The 18,498-nt window shown below is 33.7% G+C and overlaps 1 protein-coding gene across 2 annotated transcripts in view; it reads left to right on the forward strand.

Annotated features, from left to right (window-relative positions):
* LRP2 (LDL receptor related protein 2) overlaps positions 1-18,498 on the forward strand; it is a 255,216-nt gene that overhangs the window by 108,105 nt on the left and 128,613 nt on the right. For both annotated transcript variants that reach the window (XM_074215768.1, XM_074215769.1), the window contains exons 17-28: positions 2,987-3,179; positions 5,092-5,217; positions 5,748-5,878; positions 7,386-7,523; positions 7,979-8,260; positions 10,163-10,402; positions 12,056-12,175; positions 12,274-12,390; positions 13,932-14,309; positions 15,519-15,767; positions 16,666-16,877; positions 17,728-17,912. In XM_074215768.1, the coding sequence (XP_074071869.1) occupies positions 2,987-3,179; positions 5,092-5,217; positions 5,748-5,878; positions 7,386-7,523; positions 7,979-8,260; positions 10,163-10,402; positions 12,056-12,175; positions 12,274-12,390; positions 13,932-14,309; positions 15,519-15,767; positions 16,666-16,877; positions 17,728-17,912 (2,371 nt within the window). The remainder of the gene's footprint in view (positions 1-2,986; positions 3,180-5,091; positions 5,218-5,747; positions 5,879-7,385; positions 7,524-7,978; positions 8,261-10,162; positions 10,403-12,055; positions 12,176-12,273; positions 12,391-13,931; positions 14,310-15,518; positions 15,768-16,665; positions 16,878-17,727; positions 17,913-18,498) is intronic.

Raw genomic sequence — 18,498 nt, forward strand, 5'->3', positions numbered from 1 at the left:
TCAATAACATGGGAAAGACCTTATATCCAAAAGACCCAGGACTCCCACTATATTCAACCCATCTTCAGAAGTCCTGTTTCCGGGGTGGCTAGGTGGCGCAGTGGATAGAGCACTGGCCCCGGAGTCAGGAGTACCTGAGTTCAAATCCAGTCTCAGACACTTAATAATTACCTAGCCATGTGGCCTTGGGCAAGCCACTTAACCACATTTGCCTTGCAAAAAACCTAAAAAACCCTAAAAAACTAAAAAAAAAAAAGAAAAAAGAAGTCCTGTTTCCTATTAGATCAGGACATGAGGTGAAGACAGTTCTGGAAGAGGGGGAGACAGACAGAGAGAGAGAGAGAGAGAGAGAGAGAGAGAGAGAGAGAGAGAATGTCTTTGCATAACATTCTCCTCACAGTAATCAACATAATGTGCAAATCATGTCATCATTCATGGTTCTCTTTGACTACAAAGACAACAATTAGGTGAAATATTATAACAGTCATAGCACTAGATTCCTGCTACTTCCTAGTTTCATAGTCCTCATGCTCTTATTTTGCTCCACCAATCTTCTGGAAAACTGGAAATCAGGATAAAAGACAAACTCAAAAAAGTCAAGTCAATTCAAATCAAAGAACATTTTTTAAAGGTCCACTGAGATCAGAATTTCATTAAGGTTTAGAGATGCAAAGAAATGCAAAAACAATCCCTGACTTCAAGGAACTCCAAAACAGATCTAATGTCAGATTCCCTCCTCTTAATTACTCCCACCCCATCCCCAAAACACTGACTTGAAATCTGTTGGGCACTGTTTTTTTTTTTTTTTTTTTCACACTGACTCCAGTCATTAAACCCATTAGGTTATGATCTTTATACACTATTCTTTTATGGTATCTCACAAAAAGAAGTCAATTAACACATGCTTGTTGATTGGTTCACTCTATTCAAATACGTGGATTCTGCATGGTCCTTATATCCTGATAAGAGATAGACTCTTAGGGAGGTTAAGGTATGCAGAAAAATTGTAATAGAATGAAAATTAGGTTTACAGTTTCCTCAGTCTTAATCAAATGACTTAAGCACAAGTAGAGGGATTAATTTACTTTTATATCCTTAATTATTTTACTTCTGCATTACTAAATTATATATTTCCTAGCATCAAATGATTCTTGTCAATAAATTGGGCAGGAAGGATTTGGAACTGGTTCTTCTTTATTTATCTCATTTTTATTGTTTCGTTTGTTTTTCGTTTTTTGTTTTTTTATGTTTTTGCAAGGCAAATGGAGTTAAGTGGCTTGCCCAAGGCCACACAGCTAGGTAATTATTAAGTGTTTGAGATCGGATTTGAACCCAGGTACTCCTGACTCCAGGGCCGGTGCTTTATCCACTGCGCCACCTAGCTGCCCCTATCTCATTTTTATTTTCTTTTTTTTTCCCCTTTTCTCTTCTGATATGGGAGAGATTATTTTTTTTCTGAAAGTCATCTGTATTTTGTTTGAAAGCATCCTAGGATTAGTTAGCATTTTTGTAACTGAGATTTGCAAAATACATTACATATTTTAACCCATTGATGTTAACAACCAACCTTTGCAGCAAGTGCTATTATTATCTTCACTTTAAATATAAGGAAACTGAGGCACAATGAAACTAAAGGTTTTACCTGGGGTTATATTTCTATTAAATGACTGAAACAGGAATTGAACTCAAAACTTCTTGGTTCCCAGTCCTGTGTTCTATCTCCCATACCTCCTAATTGCCTAGTTCTCTTTAGAAATTCCAAACAGAAGGAATGATAGTGTGTTGGAAAGATATATACATATATATGTATATATATAAAATATATATGTATACACTCACACACATATATATTATATATATAATATATGAAACATGATACATATTTTTTATTTCATTCAGTAATTTCAGTCTTTGTGACCTCTTTTGGAATTTTCTTGGCAAAGATACTCAAGTCATTTGCCATTTCCTTCTTTCAGCTCATTTTCCAGATGAGGAAACTGAGGCAAACAGGGTTAAGTGAGTTGCCCAGGATTGTGCAATTAGTGTCTGAGACCAGATTTGAATTTAGGAATATAAATCTTCCTGATTCCAGACCCAGGACTCTAACTGCTGTGCCGTCTAGCTGCTTCATACAAACATATATACAATGTATACTTTCAATTATGCAAATGAATCTGTGATCTCATTGATTTTGGAGTTTTCCCACTGATGCAGCTAGCAATTAAATATGTAAATCTATAATTAGATAGATTTCCCTATGGAAGAAAAATATGATTTGCTCTTAGTGGGTAACTTCTTAGTTGTAGATTTTTGAACAAGTGAAAAAGAATTGAAAAATTTACAAAGAATAATCTTTTTTCCTCTTTCTGCCTCCTATTCTAATGCCTGTGTTGTGGGGTATTTGCTGGTCTTTTTGAAAACTTGGCAGTGATGTCACTATGGATGACTCTTGAGTAAAGAGTTTGGGAGTTAATACCTCTGGGCAACCCCCACAACTCGTGCTGGGCAGTGTCAGATCATCAAGACTAGCTAAGGGTAATTTTCTTAAGTGAGTGAAATCAGGTATCATATATTTAAATCTGCAATTTAAAACGCGTCTGGAAGGTTGAGTGAGTGAGGGGTAGAAATAGACCAAATTAGAGTGAATTTTATTTTTTCCTTTGAGATCTAAAACCCTTAGGAATAGAATGGTATTTTATTTACATGCTTAATATTATCACTCATGAATATAAGATTGACTTTTAATTTTTAATCACCATGTGACTAAATAAAACTAATTATATTGTCTCTAATTTTTAAAAAATCCTTCGTTTCTGGTTATCTAATTGTTTCATCCTTCATTTCTATATAATATTCATAGTATTCCAGTCTTAAAGTAATCCGTTTTAGATGAGTTGCTGAACCACACTTTAAATAGACACTAATGTCCTTATATAGCCATACATAAAAGGTTTTAAGTTAAGCATGTATATATTTTAACTCTTAGGAAGAGAAATTCTCACAGCCAACAGAGTGGAGAGTGTTGAAGATTTAGCTTTTGATTGGATTTCAAAGAATCTTTATTGGACAGATCCCCGATACAGGAGTATTAGTGTCATGAGATTAGTGGATAAATCAAGACGAGCAATAGTCCAGAACTTAAACAATCCAAGATCAATAGTGGTTCATCCAGTTATTGGGTAAGTTGAATGTGTGCCTATTTGCAATTTCTTCTTTAAGAATTTGTTATTCTAGGTCCTATGTAATATAGGTCTATAGTCATTGAAAAATGATGCTGATGGGAATTTGGTTCCTTGGTTTGTTAATATAAGATTGTGTTCTTTGAACCCAAATGGATTTAATTTAATCTCTATAAGAATAAATGAAACTAATCACTTTATCTTTCTTGCCAATATTTTTCCAAGTTTCATATTTCTTAATTTATTTTCCTTTTATTCCCTCATGATTGTCAGAATTGTAGAAGAAAGTATAAGGTAAAATAGATTCTGTAGTAAAGGAATATCCAGTGGAATTATCTTTAAAGGCTTAGATTCTGTTCCTGCTTTAATGAATTGATATAAAGTTAAGAAAAACTTGCCTGTTCATTCAATAGGATCTATATTTTCTAAAAATCTCTTAAACCCCAGATAAAGTTCCATATATTTTGCTATTACATTCCCCATAGTGTCAGACAAGTTAAGACAGAACAGTTTACAATGTTCCTTTTCAGGACTTACATTACCTTATTTGAGCATGATGAAATGCTAAATTGTGTTTTCAGAACTATTAACTCCAAGCAATATAGTTTTGTTTTGAAGGGTATGATGAAAAGAGTGGCTAATATTCCTTATGTACTTCTTTCTGGCAAGAGGTTGACCCCTAGAACTAAAATTATATAAAGCAATTTTACTTTATTTGGCTTATTTTGTCTATCTTTTTAGCTTCTTCAAAAAATTTACTGGGAAATCTTTAAAAATGGTGATTTTATTAGTTAAGAACTTTATTGACTTATATATACTAAGTACTTGTTCACCCCATGAATTTGCTAACAAACTTAAATTATGATGCCTAGTTTTGAAAAGTTGCTCAATTATTCACTGCTTTGAGGATTCTTTTGATTCTTATAATATCAAGAAGACACATTGTAGGAAGTTAAGTTCTAGGTAGAATAACTGATTAAGAAGAATAAATTGAAAGGGAAAAAAACTTTCTGACTTATTACCCCAATTTTATCTCTGTCACTCTTGAGAATCAAAAGATGGCTTGGGCAACACATTTCTGTATAGAAAAGCAATGTTCACCTTAAGTAGTCTCTTCAAGTCAGGGGTAGATTTGCATGTGATGCAAACAGTTCTTTTTCATATATATTGACCTCCATTTAAATAGGTGATTTGGGACAGATATTAGACAAACATTTATTTTAGCTTTATATTGGCCAGGAAAGGTCTATGATCTGTTTCTTTTTCTAATCCAGAGCTTTTTCAACTTTATTATTCCTCAATGTCCGAAGATGGGTTTGAATTATGGGCTCTTTAAAGGTCTCTTCTAGCTCTAGATTCTGTGATCATAGGTGATGAAATCTATCAGTGAAGAAAATTCTAATACAAATAATATATTTAGATAGCATTTAAGGTTTGTAAAGTTCTGTATTTGTGTTATCTCATTTTGTCCCGATCATGACCTAGGAGATAGGGAGAGCAGTCCCTTTTTTATAAATGGAGAACAAAGGTTCAGAAAATTTTGAGTCACTTGTCAAAGATGACAAAGTTAATAAGTGAAAGAACTTATTAAACTTAAACTCCTATCTCTGATGTTCTTCCTACTTCTTTGATCTTTCAGTGCAGGGGTAATTTCACTTGATGTGGCTTCTCCCTAAAGTGGTATACATATCCATACCTCCATACCTTCTTATCTGGTGCAATTTTTTTCCCCATGTCCTCATAGAAACTCTTCACAGAATGTTCTTGGACTCAGGTTTCTTATCTGGAAATCTTTAAAGTCTAGTTTTGTATGGAGAAAATAAATCTGGATTTGTGGAAACTTTCTTTTTAGAATTGGTGCACATTTTTGGCATCCTTGATTTGGCTCCCCATTCATATTCCCATTTTGCAGGTATATCTTCTGGACAGACTGGTACCGTCCTGCTAAAATTATGAGAGCTTGGAGTGATGGGTCTCATGCAATGCCAATAGTGAACACCACTCTAGGATGGCCTAATGGCTTGGCCCTAGATTGGGGGTAAGTTATTGAGTTTTTGGTGTAGGGTGCAGTGTGAGGAGTTTTGTGAAGGAAAAAGACATGATGTGAAAGGAATGATGGTGTTATTTGGTAGGACAAGAAAACAGGAAAAAACTACATAAAACACAAAAAAATAAATATTATCTATTAACCACAGCTATGACTTTATCTACATTTTAATCACATATATGTTATTAAAACCTGGAAAAGAGGTCAGTTAGTCAATCACTGAGTATTTATTCAGGACCTTTGTTCAAAGGCAGCTAGGTAGCCCAGTAGATAGAGCAAGATTTTTCTTTCTAAATTCAAATTTAACCTCAGGCACCTCTTATCTGGGTGTCCCTGGGCAAGTCTCTGAACATCTAATAACCTCAGTTTTCTCATGTGTAAATTGGTATAATAACAACAGTTACCTCATAGAGTTGTGAGTTGACATGTTAAAATACTTCACAAACATAGAGTGCTATGCAAACATTAACTATCTTTATTACTTATGTTTAACAAATTAATAATTTTATTGTTATTTTTAGTGCTTTACGGTTGTACTGGGTAGATGCCTTTTTTGATAAAATTGAGCACAGTACATTTGATGGTCAGGATCGACGGACTCTTGAGCGCATTAACCAGATGACTCATCCATTTGGTCTTACAGTCTTTGAAAGTGAGTTTGAAACAATCAAACATCTTATCTAATGTGACTTTTTCTTCCATATGTTCATAAACAGCTGTTACGATTGAAATTAAAGTAAAATGAGCCAAAAAGTTTCAGGCACAATCAATTTACTGACAATGCGTGATTTTTTTTGCCATTAAACAAAGTTTCTGTCCCCTCAAAAAAAAGCTAAGACCCTGAAATGGGCTTGCATCTTTTTTTTTACAGGCAAAAGAAGGAATATCCAAAAATAGATGACAGCATCATAGATAGGGAAAATAGTAAGATTGGTTATGATGCTTGTAGCACCATAAGCATAGAAATAATGTGTTTGGTTGGAAAATGGAAAAAAAGGAGTTATCAAGCACCCCTCCTTCAAACTTATTGCTAAGAAATTTTCATTGTTTGAGTCCACCTACAAGGACAGGTCGGTGATGGTGGACTAGACTACCTTGGAAAGCAGACCAGACTCTTTGGTGCTCACCTGCATCCTTCAAACATGGCAGATTTCCTTAAGGCAAGAATAGAACAATGATTGGCAGGATAAAAAAAGTCCAAACTTAACTCAGAGACGGTTAGTGATTTACAGGACAACTGAATTCCCAAATTTAACTCTGGGGCAATTGAAACTTGGTTTAGGCAATTATAAAAATGTCAGTAGTGATATAGAATAAAGTTAATAACAACATAGAATTTTATTTTCCCACTTTTCACAACTTTATTAGGACCTATTATTTAAAATCATAGTTATTTGTATATTGTTGTATCTTTCTTGTTAGAATATAAACTTCTTGAAGACAGGGAGTGATGCCACTTTCCATCTTTGTATCTCTAGCATCCAGTACCATACAAACTAAAATAATTGTTAAATAAATGAATGAAGAAGGAATAAGAAAGTTACTTGTGTTAACATATTTCTGGCATCTCCAAATCCTTTGTTGTTGGTCATAGCCTGGACAGATTCTCTCTGTGAAAACTATTGTCCAACATATGCATATAAAAGGGTTAAATGTGTAATATGTATTGAATTACAATGTGAATTACCATTCTTTATTGAAATTGGAAATATATATTCCTTTATAACGTACATGATAGACATTTCTCCATTAAGAAATAAATCATTAAAAATGATGATTAGAGATGAAATATAGTGGAAGGCATACTGACCATGGCGTTAGAGGACTTGAGTTCAAATCTCATCTCTGTTATATTCTACTTGTGTGACCTTGGTAATATGTGAACTCCTTTGCTTTGTTTTCCTCATCTGTGAAAAGAAGAGTTAGAAGAAATGGTCTTCATGATCCTTTTCAACTCTAAATCCATTATCCTATGTCAAGGTTTTTATCAAGTTATTTCTGATTTTTCTGAAAGAAAAAAAGGATAAAGCATTTTTTGGGAATTTTTTCTTTTAATTAAAAGAAATCTTAGTTCTGTTGGATCTTTTCAGTGTCACCTAACTGAATGAGTAAATGGGACCCTTTGATTGCAAGTACTAACTCCAAGACTTCATTTTTAGATTATGCATATTTTACTGACTGGCGATTGGGTGGAATTGTTCGTGTGAGAAAAACTGATGGTGGAGAGATGACTATTATCCGGAGAGGCATTAATAATGTAATGCATGTGAAATCCTATGATGCTAATGCTCAAACTGGTAAGTAGTTTCACAGTCTTTATAAAAGAAATCATAAAAACTTCTAATATAGATGTCATTTTTTTTAAAGATTGCTTCATGATGTCAGTATAATTTGTAGTTGGATATAATTCCATAATTCCAATATAATTGGCAGTTGGTCTTTGGGTAACATATTAGAGAGGGCATGTGAATCCAGGTCCTTTGACTCTTGATTCTTCCATTCTTTTGGCTAAGTAGACAGAGCATTAGTAGAATTAAAATAGGAGACTTTACTTTGTGTTTGGGGATGGGGATTTTGGAAGGGGAGTTCAAAAAGATTGAGCAAAGTATGACACTTATAACATTCACTCCCAAAGAGTGGAATAGTTTCTGGGTTTTAATTCACATATGATATAAATGTTGTAATTTCTAGTTTGGTTGATCTTTAATTGAATTCTACAAAGAATAATACTTCACTACATTATTTTTTTCAGGCTCTAACTACTGCAATCGAGCAACAAATCCCAATGGAGATTGCAGCCATTTTTGTTTCCCAGTCCCTAATTTTCTACGAGTCTGTGGCTGCCCCTATGGCATGAAGCTCGGTTCCAATCACCTAACATGTGTTGAAGATCCATCCAATGAACCACCCACTCTGCAGTGTGGGTCTTATTCCTTTTCCTGTAACAATGGCAGATGTGTCCCAAGTTATTATCGCTGTGATGGTGTTGATGACTGCCATGATAATAGTGATGAACAACACTGTGGTACCCTAAGTAAGTATCTGTTAATTACTTGTAATAAAGAGATGGTGAGAGGTGATTTGTAAGTAGCTGGTGGTATAATTTTGGTTTATAAAAACATCAAAATATTAAGGGACTAAAGCATCTAAAGAACTGAAGTCCTTTTCTAAAGGACCCTGGGAAGATATATGCCATGTAAACTGCAATAAAAAAAGGCAAACAAACAACAAACAAAAAATTATGCGGAAATGGTATAAATGATGTCATCACAGGAATGTATACCAGAAAGAGAATCTGGGTTGTTCATAAAGTAAGAAATTTGGATAATTGATGATGATATTGATATCTTGGAGAAGACCATGATATTAGGGAGATGATGCTATATCAAACACATGAATTGGATTTAAGTTGAGGGACTGCTGTGTTAAGCCACCAGTCTCAGTTTCTCCTCTGAAGTTATGTGTGTCCAGTGGCCAGATATGGATCAGGACAACTGGAGATGGTCCTGGAGGTGAAGTAATCAGGGTTAAGTGACTTGCTGTAGGTCAGTGGACTTTTATATACCTCAGGGTTTCCATGTATCAAGATTTTTTAAAAAAAGACTCCTTAAAATAAAAGGTCGCACTCAATGGAGAATTTATGGGAGGCTATAAACAGGAATTTGATGGGGTGGGTAGGGTTATATGAGTTGCAATCTGCATCACTGAAGGGAATAAATATTCATTGCTTAGATCAGAGATTCATTTGAGTAGCTGAGAGTAAAATGTATTCCTGTGGCTATTGAGTTAGGAAATTAGGTCAGAAATACCCTAAGAATGGTTCTGAATAGTTTACAGTGTTTATCACTTGTAGACTCCTTTAAACTAGACTCCTTGGGAGGGCATTATTTTCTTAACTAGTAGAATACTCAAAAGTTCAAAGATATAGAAAAACTGAGAAAGAGACCTCCAACAATTCAAAGGCTCTCTCTCCCATTGGGTATTTGGGCCAGCACAGACTAATTGCATCTTGGCAACAGTATCCTTTACAATGTTGAACCAAAATAAATTAGTTAATGCCTTTAGGATCTCAGAGATGAATGTCCCTGAATAGGTCCTTGAACTTGAAGCCTTTGAAAACTTCATTTGGCATGCTTCTTTTCCTCATCAAGAATAGTGCTTTAGGTGTAGAATATCAGCTATCTGCCTTCTCACTTTCTTCTTTTCATACTTATTCCAATCTGGAAAATTCCGGACACATCTACTGCTCTGAACAAAAATACAACTGATTACTATAAAACATTCCATTAAAAATTCAAATATTAAGAATAATTGAAAAAAATTCAGGATTTGAACAACTGGGCAAGATAATTGGCAAAACAATCCTTTTGTGGAGAAAATAATAAAGTTCCCTTTGGAGAGTGGCTAAAAGAGCAGGGATGCTTTTAGATCTGTGGATTTATTGTTATGAACTTACAGTTTGAAGCCACTTTGTAGTAATCTAAAGCATCAACTTGTGTATATCCTATAGTTTCCAAGAGATGCCTGAGACACTGAAAAAATATATATTGAAGAACAAGAGTAAATAGTAAATTAGAAACAGGAATTAGATATGTTCTCTTTTCCCTCCCTCTCTTCCTTCCACTTTGAGTGTTAGCTTTCTATCCTTTTCCCTTCCAAAGAAAATACATAGTTTCCTTTACTTTCATAGACCTGCATATTGTCCCTGAGGAATATTTTTAAAGGTTACTGTGAACTCCAGTGGTCAACCCAGATGACATATAAAGGCGTTAAGCTTAAAAGTTTGTTGTTCAGATCACCCTCTTCTTTCACAAGCCATGTAGGGTTTCTGTTGTACTTGAAGGAAGTTGAATTGGGCCATGGTTTTGTAAAGAAAGGAAGTAATTGTAAGGTAGTGAAAGCCAATATCTAAGAGATGCTTCTTTTTTTGATTTAGACAATACTTGTGCTGCATCAGCATTTACCTGTGCTCATGGGCAGTGCATTCCAGGACGTTGGCGCTGTGATAGACACAATGACTGTCTGGATGGTAGTGATGAAGAACATTGCCCCACTCTAGGACCTGCTTCGTGTCCAACAAACCTGTACACTTGTGACAATAACCAGTGTATCCCGAGGATCTGGCTTTGTGACACAGACAATGACTGTGGGGATGGATCTGATGAAAAAAATTGTAGTAAGTGTTCAGTTTGTTTCTCTTGGATCACTAACTTTGAAGATAGTTCAGTAGGTTCACAAAAGTGCTTAACACTCACAGCATTTGCATCTTAGCTATCCATATTTGCTAGGGTTATTATCCCTGTTGCCTCCTTGCCTTCTCTGTCTCTAAATAGTTTACAATTTATATTGGTCTACATTTAGCAAGTAGACAGAATTCTCCAATAAATGCAAATTCCCATGAAAACAAAGTGAAAACTGTAATCTTAATACCAAATATCTATATGGTAATTAAAAAAATAAAAAAGTATCCAGAGTTGTAAAATATCTGAATTTGTTATACATTTATAGAAAAATCTAGACATTTGATTTAACTTTTATTTCTTATGTGGATGCATCATTTGATTTAGGCAAAAAAAAAGACAGAATAAAGAAGTACAGATAAATTTCTTTTAGTTTCATTGGCCAGTTTTTCATTTTGCTTGTTCTTTCTTTTAGGCTTCAGGTCAATACTGACGCTCATATCTGTATTGAAATGAGATTCAGGAAACCTGAGTCTAGTATTGGGTTCTGCCAAAATCTAGTTGTTTATCTTGGAAGAAGTCATAATCTCCCTGGCGTTCAATTTTTTTCATCTCTAAAGTAGTAATATCTCAACAATCCTTGAGTTTTATAGAATATATAAAATATTTCCCTCACCACAGTCCTATAGGGTAGGTAGTACCTATATTTTTATTTCAAGTTTTCATATGGGCAAACTAAAGTTTAAAGAAATCAAGTGACTTACCCAAAGTCATTGAGTGAAAAAGGGGGAGAACTGGGATTTGATTCCCCACAGCTTTTTACTCCAAGTTAAGTGTTCTTTTTTTAATATCAAGTTGCCTTCCATATTTAATTTTATATTTAATGGTTCTTCCTAGCTCTGAAATTTGATGACTGTAGTACTAATATACATATTTTTATATAATTAATTTTGGGGTGATTTTGGTGACTAAATGAATAAATATGGTTTTATATCAATAAAAATAAAATGACTCTGAAAATGGTTCTGATTGGAACTTTCAATCAAACAAATTACACAATTATTTACATGATGGTACTATGGATAGAGATGGAGAAATATCAGATAGAGAAGTATCCATTTATGTTTTTATATAGATGGACGACATTAATGAGATTGGCCATTTTTGGTTGGGTAGGGTAGAATGACTCTGTACACAGTGTAGGCTCAATTCAAGTAAGCAGCATTCCGATAATTTTCCAATTGTGGATTTTGATTTTCTAGCTTTTTTAGTTTTTATTTTTCCAACTACAGCCTCTGAAACTATATTTTCCAAAGTTTCCCTATCCTTCAAGTCCTCTGTCTTGGAGACTCTAATAAGGCGTAGCATTGACAATATTGCTTTCCATATGTAGATGATTGAAAAAAAGAAAGGTAGATGTTCTGGGGTTTTTAAATTGTTTTTTTTCTTTGCTTTTCCCCCTCAAAACAATGGGGTTAAGTGACTTGCCCAAGGTATAGCTAGTAAGTATCAAGTGTCTGAAGTCACATTTGAACTCAGGTCCTCCTGACTCTGGGTCTGGTGCTCTATCTACTGTTGAGTGTTGTTTTTGTGCTAGTTTAAGGGGAAAAAATGAAGTATAATTGGTATTTGTTTTTGGATCATGTTAGATTTTACAGGTACTTGTGATCCTGGTCAGTTTCAATGTCCTGACCATCGCTGCATTGACCCATTCTACGTGTGTGATGGAGACAGAGACTGCGCAGATGGAGCTGATGAAGCTGGTTGTAGTAAGTAGTAGCTTTTCCCCAATACTTGTTTAGCAGTTTTTGGTATTTAGCAATTTCTTCCTGAGTTGAACTCTAATTCCATGCTCCTTCATCCATAGTATATAACTGCACTGCTTCTGAATTCAAGTGTGCCAGTGGAGACCAATGTATCAGTAATATTTACCACTGTGATGGCGTTTTTGACTGCAATGACCATTCTGATGAGGCTGGCTGTCGTAAGTGCCAATAACCAACAATACAGATGAAGGAAATTTTTGTGATGCTAGCATGGATATTATGGGAGTTTTAATAATTCACAAAAATTGGGGGGGGATCTAGGGTAAATTCCAAAATATTTTATATGAATTCATGCTACTTCTTTCAAGTATAGTATTCACATATAGTGACTGAAAAAGAAACTAAATTGTCATATAGAGGACCATATTTAATTATTATATTAGAATACACTACAACAAACATTTAACTTAAATGTACATACCTAGTGTTAAACAGGGTGTTCTTCTAAAATGATTTTTTATCTCATCTTTTAGTAAGTTAAATATTTCTGAATTAGCAATATAGTGCTTGGGGATTTTTAAATAAATCACTGAAAATTTTCTAATTATTTAGGGGTATTTTCTGTAACTTTTAGTTTGCCTATTAATTTACTTACCAATTAGCAGATATCTAGGAAACCATCCTGCAGCTTGGTAGCAGAAATGATTTATTATTTTTTCACTATATATATCTATATCTATATCTATGGAGATATGTATATTTATGTTGAGTATGACCTTTGTGTTTTTAGAAGACTGTTAGAATAGTTTCTTACATAGAGTAAGGACATTTCTTACCATAGGAAGGATGGTTTCCTAGATATGATTTATTTAAAAATCCCCAAGCACTATATTGCTAATTTTTTGAATGAGAATATAAAATTTTTTCTGCTGCTTTCAGGTAGCACAGTATTGTTAATGGCAGCTGAATTGCTATTTTACTTTAGAATAACATGGCAATTTCCATATTCTAGTCTGCAAAAAAGCTTTTATGGATTGTGTATATGGTGAGAAAACTGATAACATAATAAGTATTTCCTGTAATGTTAAGTTGCCTCTATATTTAATATATATATATATATATATATATATATATATATACACACATATAAATTTTATTTAAAATGGTTCCTTAGGGGAAATGATTTCATATCCATAGTGTAAAAATTTGAAATTAAATACATTAGTAATAGAATAGCTATTAAAAACTTTATGATAATGATAACTACTTACATTTGGATTAGATTTTTTAATGTATAAATCACTTTCACCAAACAATTATACCTCAGAGATGAAAAAGATGGCAGAAATCTAAGAAATTTTTAGCTCAGAATTCAATTTTAATTCTAATTTCCTTATCAAATCTGTGTTTCAAAACATTTCCAATATAAGAGAAATAAAAGAGTGGATTCTCAACTCAGTCACTTTTCTTCTTCAGTATAATTTATTAAATTCTTGCCTTAATCATAAACAAATGTCAGAACATTTGAACTGGCACTTTTCACACTTAAAAATATAAATGTACAAGTGAATTGGAGAAGTGCTAGGATTATTTCAATCTAGAATGTATATTCCACCATACTTTATCCTTAGATCACAAAACTGTGTTTGACAAAACAAAACAAAAACCTATATCATGTAAAGTTACTCCATAATCAAGGCAACAATGGAATCATGAGCTACAGTCATGAGCCTACTTTTCAAATACCTCTCTCTTTTAGCTACCAGACCTCCAGGAATGTGCCACCAGAATGAGTTTCAATGTCAATCAGATGGCACCTGTATTCCGAACAACTGGGAATGTGATGGGCATCCGGATTGCATGGATGGTTCTGATGAACACAATGGCTGTCTTCCCGTGACATGTCCACCATCTCTTTTCCGCTGTGACAATGGAAACTGCATCCACAGGGCTTGGATCTGTGATGGGGACAATGACTGCAGGGACATGAGTGATGAGAGGGACTGTCCCACTCAGCCATTTCGGTGCCCTAGCTGGCAGTGGCAGTGCCCAGGCCATAGCATCTGTGTGAATCTGAGCTCAGTCTGTGATGACATCCCAGACTGCCCCAATGGGGCAGATGAGTCCCCAGTTTGCAGTAAGTTTTCTGATCACAGATTACAGGACATAAAGCCCCATTGAGCTGCAGGATAACAAATCCCAATGCTGTCACTGTCACTGTCACTGGGGTGTCTGAAGGGTAGTAGCACTTTACAGAAAATAATTTTTATTGCCTTTATGAGTTTAGAAATGCTTGAGGGGGGGTAATATATAATTTAATTTAAGTAAATCATCACTGAATAATATTTCTCATTAAATTCTTCACACTTTGGTTATGTGTTTTTGTTTCTTTTCATGTTGGTGTCTAGAAAAAGAAGATTAATGGGACTATCAGACTGTTAAATTAAGTTTGGTTCTATCTATAATGGGCTTTTAGGTTTTCTAACTTTAATATTTTCTAATTTCAATCAGAATGCGCCATAAAAACAATGAAGCTCGGGGTTTGTGTTTACTTTGATTGCAAATGCTGTGTGATTGGCATGTAATCCTAACTACTGTCCTTTCTTTCTTTCCTCTTTAATCAATGCCACTCTCAGATGAACCCCAGCCAGGTATGATTGTGACATATTTTAGATTTTTTATGATTTCATACTGTGTTGTGTTTGTGCAGAAAATGACATATCTTTCATATTAATTTATTCCTCCCCTACCCTTCTCCCACAGTCTAGGTGCCTAGAATACTCTTTTATAGTTAATTTTGTAGAAAGCATGCAATTTGAAGATATTGACTATCCACTGGATAGCTTTTCCCACAGCTATTTTGACTTGAGGGAGGAGAATGATGGTATAATAAATAATCCATCTGTGTTCTATTCCTCCCTTAGAACTTTCCATTCCTTTATGTAACCCAAGATGCTTGTCCAACTTCTCCTTCTGCCTGCCACCCTTTTATTTCTAGATTAGATTGATTAAGGCATCAGGTGGGTAAATACCTTAGATTACTTTGCATGCTTGAATTATTGAATTGAGTGGCTATTGTATTTCTTCTATATAAATCACCTTCCCCTTCTACCATGTTTCTGCCACTGCTCTAAGTAGAAATTGTCAAAGGAGGTTTTAAAGCTGAATGATGGTTGGTTTCATAAACAAATACTGGTTATTATTAATCTTACAACTCAGTTGAGTGAATACAACTCTCAATGGCTTTCTGGAAGTTGCATTGTTTTGCACATAAAGAGTGTTGCACCATAACGATTGAAGAATAAGATTTCAGACACTTCTCTTTTCATTTTCTTCTTTCCTCTAGATCAGGAGAGCTGCTCGGATAACAATGCTGGTTGCACTCATGAATGCATCCAGGGGCCTTTTGGTGCTCAGTGTTTGTGCCCATTTGGATATCAACTCACCAATGACTCTAAAACCTGTGAAGATATCAATGAATGTGAAACTCCAGGTTTTTGCAGCCAGCATTGTTATAATGAAAGAGGGTCTTCCCGATGTTGGTGTGATGAAGGCTATATATTAGAAGGCAATGGGAAGACTTGCAAAGTTGCTGGTGAGGATTGTTTTTGAAAATGAATGGTGTTTGTGATAACATTTGCTTGAGTTTAATGCCAACTATTATCAAAGGTCAGGTCTGGCCTTATGTCTAGTTAGTTTCCCAATTTTGGGAGTTCTGAGACATTCTCCTCACCCTGAGAAATCTTGTCCTTGTAGAGTTTATATTTTACTATATTTTACTGATTTGTATATTGGTCTTGTTTTTCTGTTTTAATTAAGAATTTGTTCATGGAATAATTGAAATAGTATTTATTACACATCAAAAAAATGAAGAGCATGATATCTATTCATCCTCATTCAGTTAATGGATTGGAACATATTTGAATTTTTTTAAACTTTTAAAGAATTTTAAACTTAAATACAAAGCAAAAAAAACAATTGTCATGTTCATAGCAAAACAATTATAATATAAAGCAATGAATTTACATTTGAAAATAAATTTTGAAAGAAAGAATAAAATATATTGGTAGCTGATAACTTTGGTGAGGAATAAATTTTGAAAAAAATTATTAATGTATAAAATTCATGTGTTTATTCATAGCTATTAATTTTACAGGTACAGACTTTAAGTAACTTAGATTCTAGAGGTGTGAGGGTAGGATAAAATAGAATATACATTGCATATCAAGACTCTAAATAAGAATTCATAACCAAAAAAGATCACTTTCAGTTGGCAATTTAGTGCATCATATACTGAAATGTAATTTTCAATGGTGCAAGATGCTTCAGGTCAACAATTATATTCTATTTTGAAAGTAATATGATATTAGGAGAAACTATTTCTGAATTTTAGCTTCCTTTAATTATTGAAAGTCTCTTGTTTACATGTTTGAAAGAAAAAAAATTTCCCTATAGAAAAATCATTGAAATTTTTGCATTTGATTATTTCACAGCTTCGGAAAATCTGTTGTTACTAGTGTCTAGTCGGAATCAAATAGTTGCTGACAATATCACCTCTCAGGGACATAATATTTATTCACTTATCCGTGATGGTGAGAGCATTGTAGCAATTGACTTCGATTCACTCAGTGGTCGTATCTTTTGGTCTGATATGAGACAGGATAAAATCTGGAGTGCTTTTCAAAATGGAACAGACCGAAAAATAGTAAGTACAATTTCAATTTGTATTTTTCCCAACTTTTAATTTTTATTGGATCATTTTGCTATTATTCTGCTTTATTCATCAGTAAGAAGTAGGGTGACATTTTATATAACTCTAAAATTTCCCTCTAGATTAGGTCATATACCTGAGAACTGAACATCTATGTCAACAAGATTATGATAGATTTAAAGTTAAAGCAAGTAAAAAAGGTAGATGCATATTCTGCAATCTAACTCAAGGGCTTAGGAAGATTTTGATGTTTATTCCATAGTCCCCTTCATTCATATGGGCAAAAATAGATAATTGTAAAAGAGCAAGAAAATTAAATCTCTATACCTTAATGTTGTTATCTGTAACAAAAGTTGCTTTAGAATCTCAGTTATTCTAGTACTCCCTTCTATTTTTACTACTGGCAGCTAATCAATCAAGGCTTTTCTCTCAATTCCATTTTAGGACTCAACTTGTGATTTCATTGGTATTGTGAATTCCTGATGAAGTTTCAGTTTGTGTCTAGTTGTAGGAACTGAAAAATAACTAATTTAATTGGACCTGGTGTTCAATAGTTTTAAATGGAAAAATTCAACATTGTCATAAATCTGAATGTTTAATGTTAGTAATATCTATTTGTACTGTGTATAATATTAATTAATTTATTGATTGATTTAAAAGAAATTAAAAAATTTTTCTCATTTAGATACTCCCCTTTCTACAGTACTGCAGATATAAATATATAATTATACAAATATATATACATCTTAGAGAATTTGCTCTCTCTCTCTCTCTCTCTCTCTCTCTCTCTCTCTCTCTCTCTCTCTCTCTCTCTCTCCTTCTCTTTCTCCTCCTTTCCCTACAGATTTTTGACAGTGGTGTCACTGTGACTGAAACTATTGCGGTAGACTGGGTAGGTCGCAATCTTTACTGGACAGACTATGTTCTGGAAACAATTGAAGTCTCTAAAATGGATGGGAACCACAGGACTGTGCTGATTAGTGAAAATATAACAAATCCAAGGGGACTAGTATTAGATCCCAGAATTGAGTAAGATTTTTTCGTTTTGTTTCAAAATGATGTTATCTCAGAATGATTATAATGGGAGTGGGAGGGTAAGAAACAATAATAAGCTTTAACTTGTATCTGAGTTGCAGTGTTTAAAATGATCCCTCTTTTTTTTGTTGATATTTTTGAAATTTAATAAATATAGGTAATTATTTAGAAGACTTTGGAGTCATGGGAGTTGTAGGCAAATTTATTTTTTATCTGAAGATAATATAGTTTATTAACTTTTAATAATGCAGTATTTAAAATTAGTGATTTTATAATTCATTTTCTAATTAATAAATACAATTGTAATTTTTTGTAAAAGTACAAATGTACAGTTTTGGTATATATATACATATATGTGTATATATATATAAAACTATTTTTTGATACCCTGTAACACAGAGGTAACTCCTCCAGTTCCATAGCACTTGATTGTAAATCATAAAAGAGAGGGGCTTTCCTTTCCTTTGTGTCCTTGTAAGGAAGAAGGACAAATTATCTCATTTCCGAAAGAAATACTAGAAGAGTTTCTTTATATGAATTCACATTACCCAGTCTTCTGTGTTGGTTGGAGATTTGAGAT

The sequence above is a fragment of the Macrotis lagotis genome, chromosome 1 (genome assembly GCF_037893015.1).
Source record: "Macrotis lagotis isolate mMagLag1 chromosome 1, bilby.v1.9.chrom.fasta, whole genome shotgun sequence".
In the NCBI taxonomy this organism is placed as follows: domain Eukaryota; kingdom Metazoa; phylum Chordata; class Mammalia; order Peramelemorphia; family Peramelidae; genus Macrotis; species Macrotis lagotis.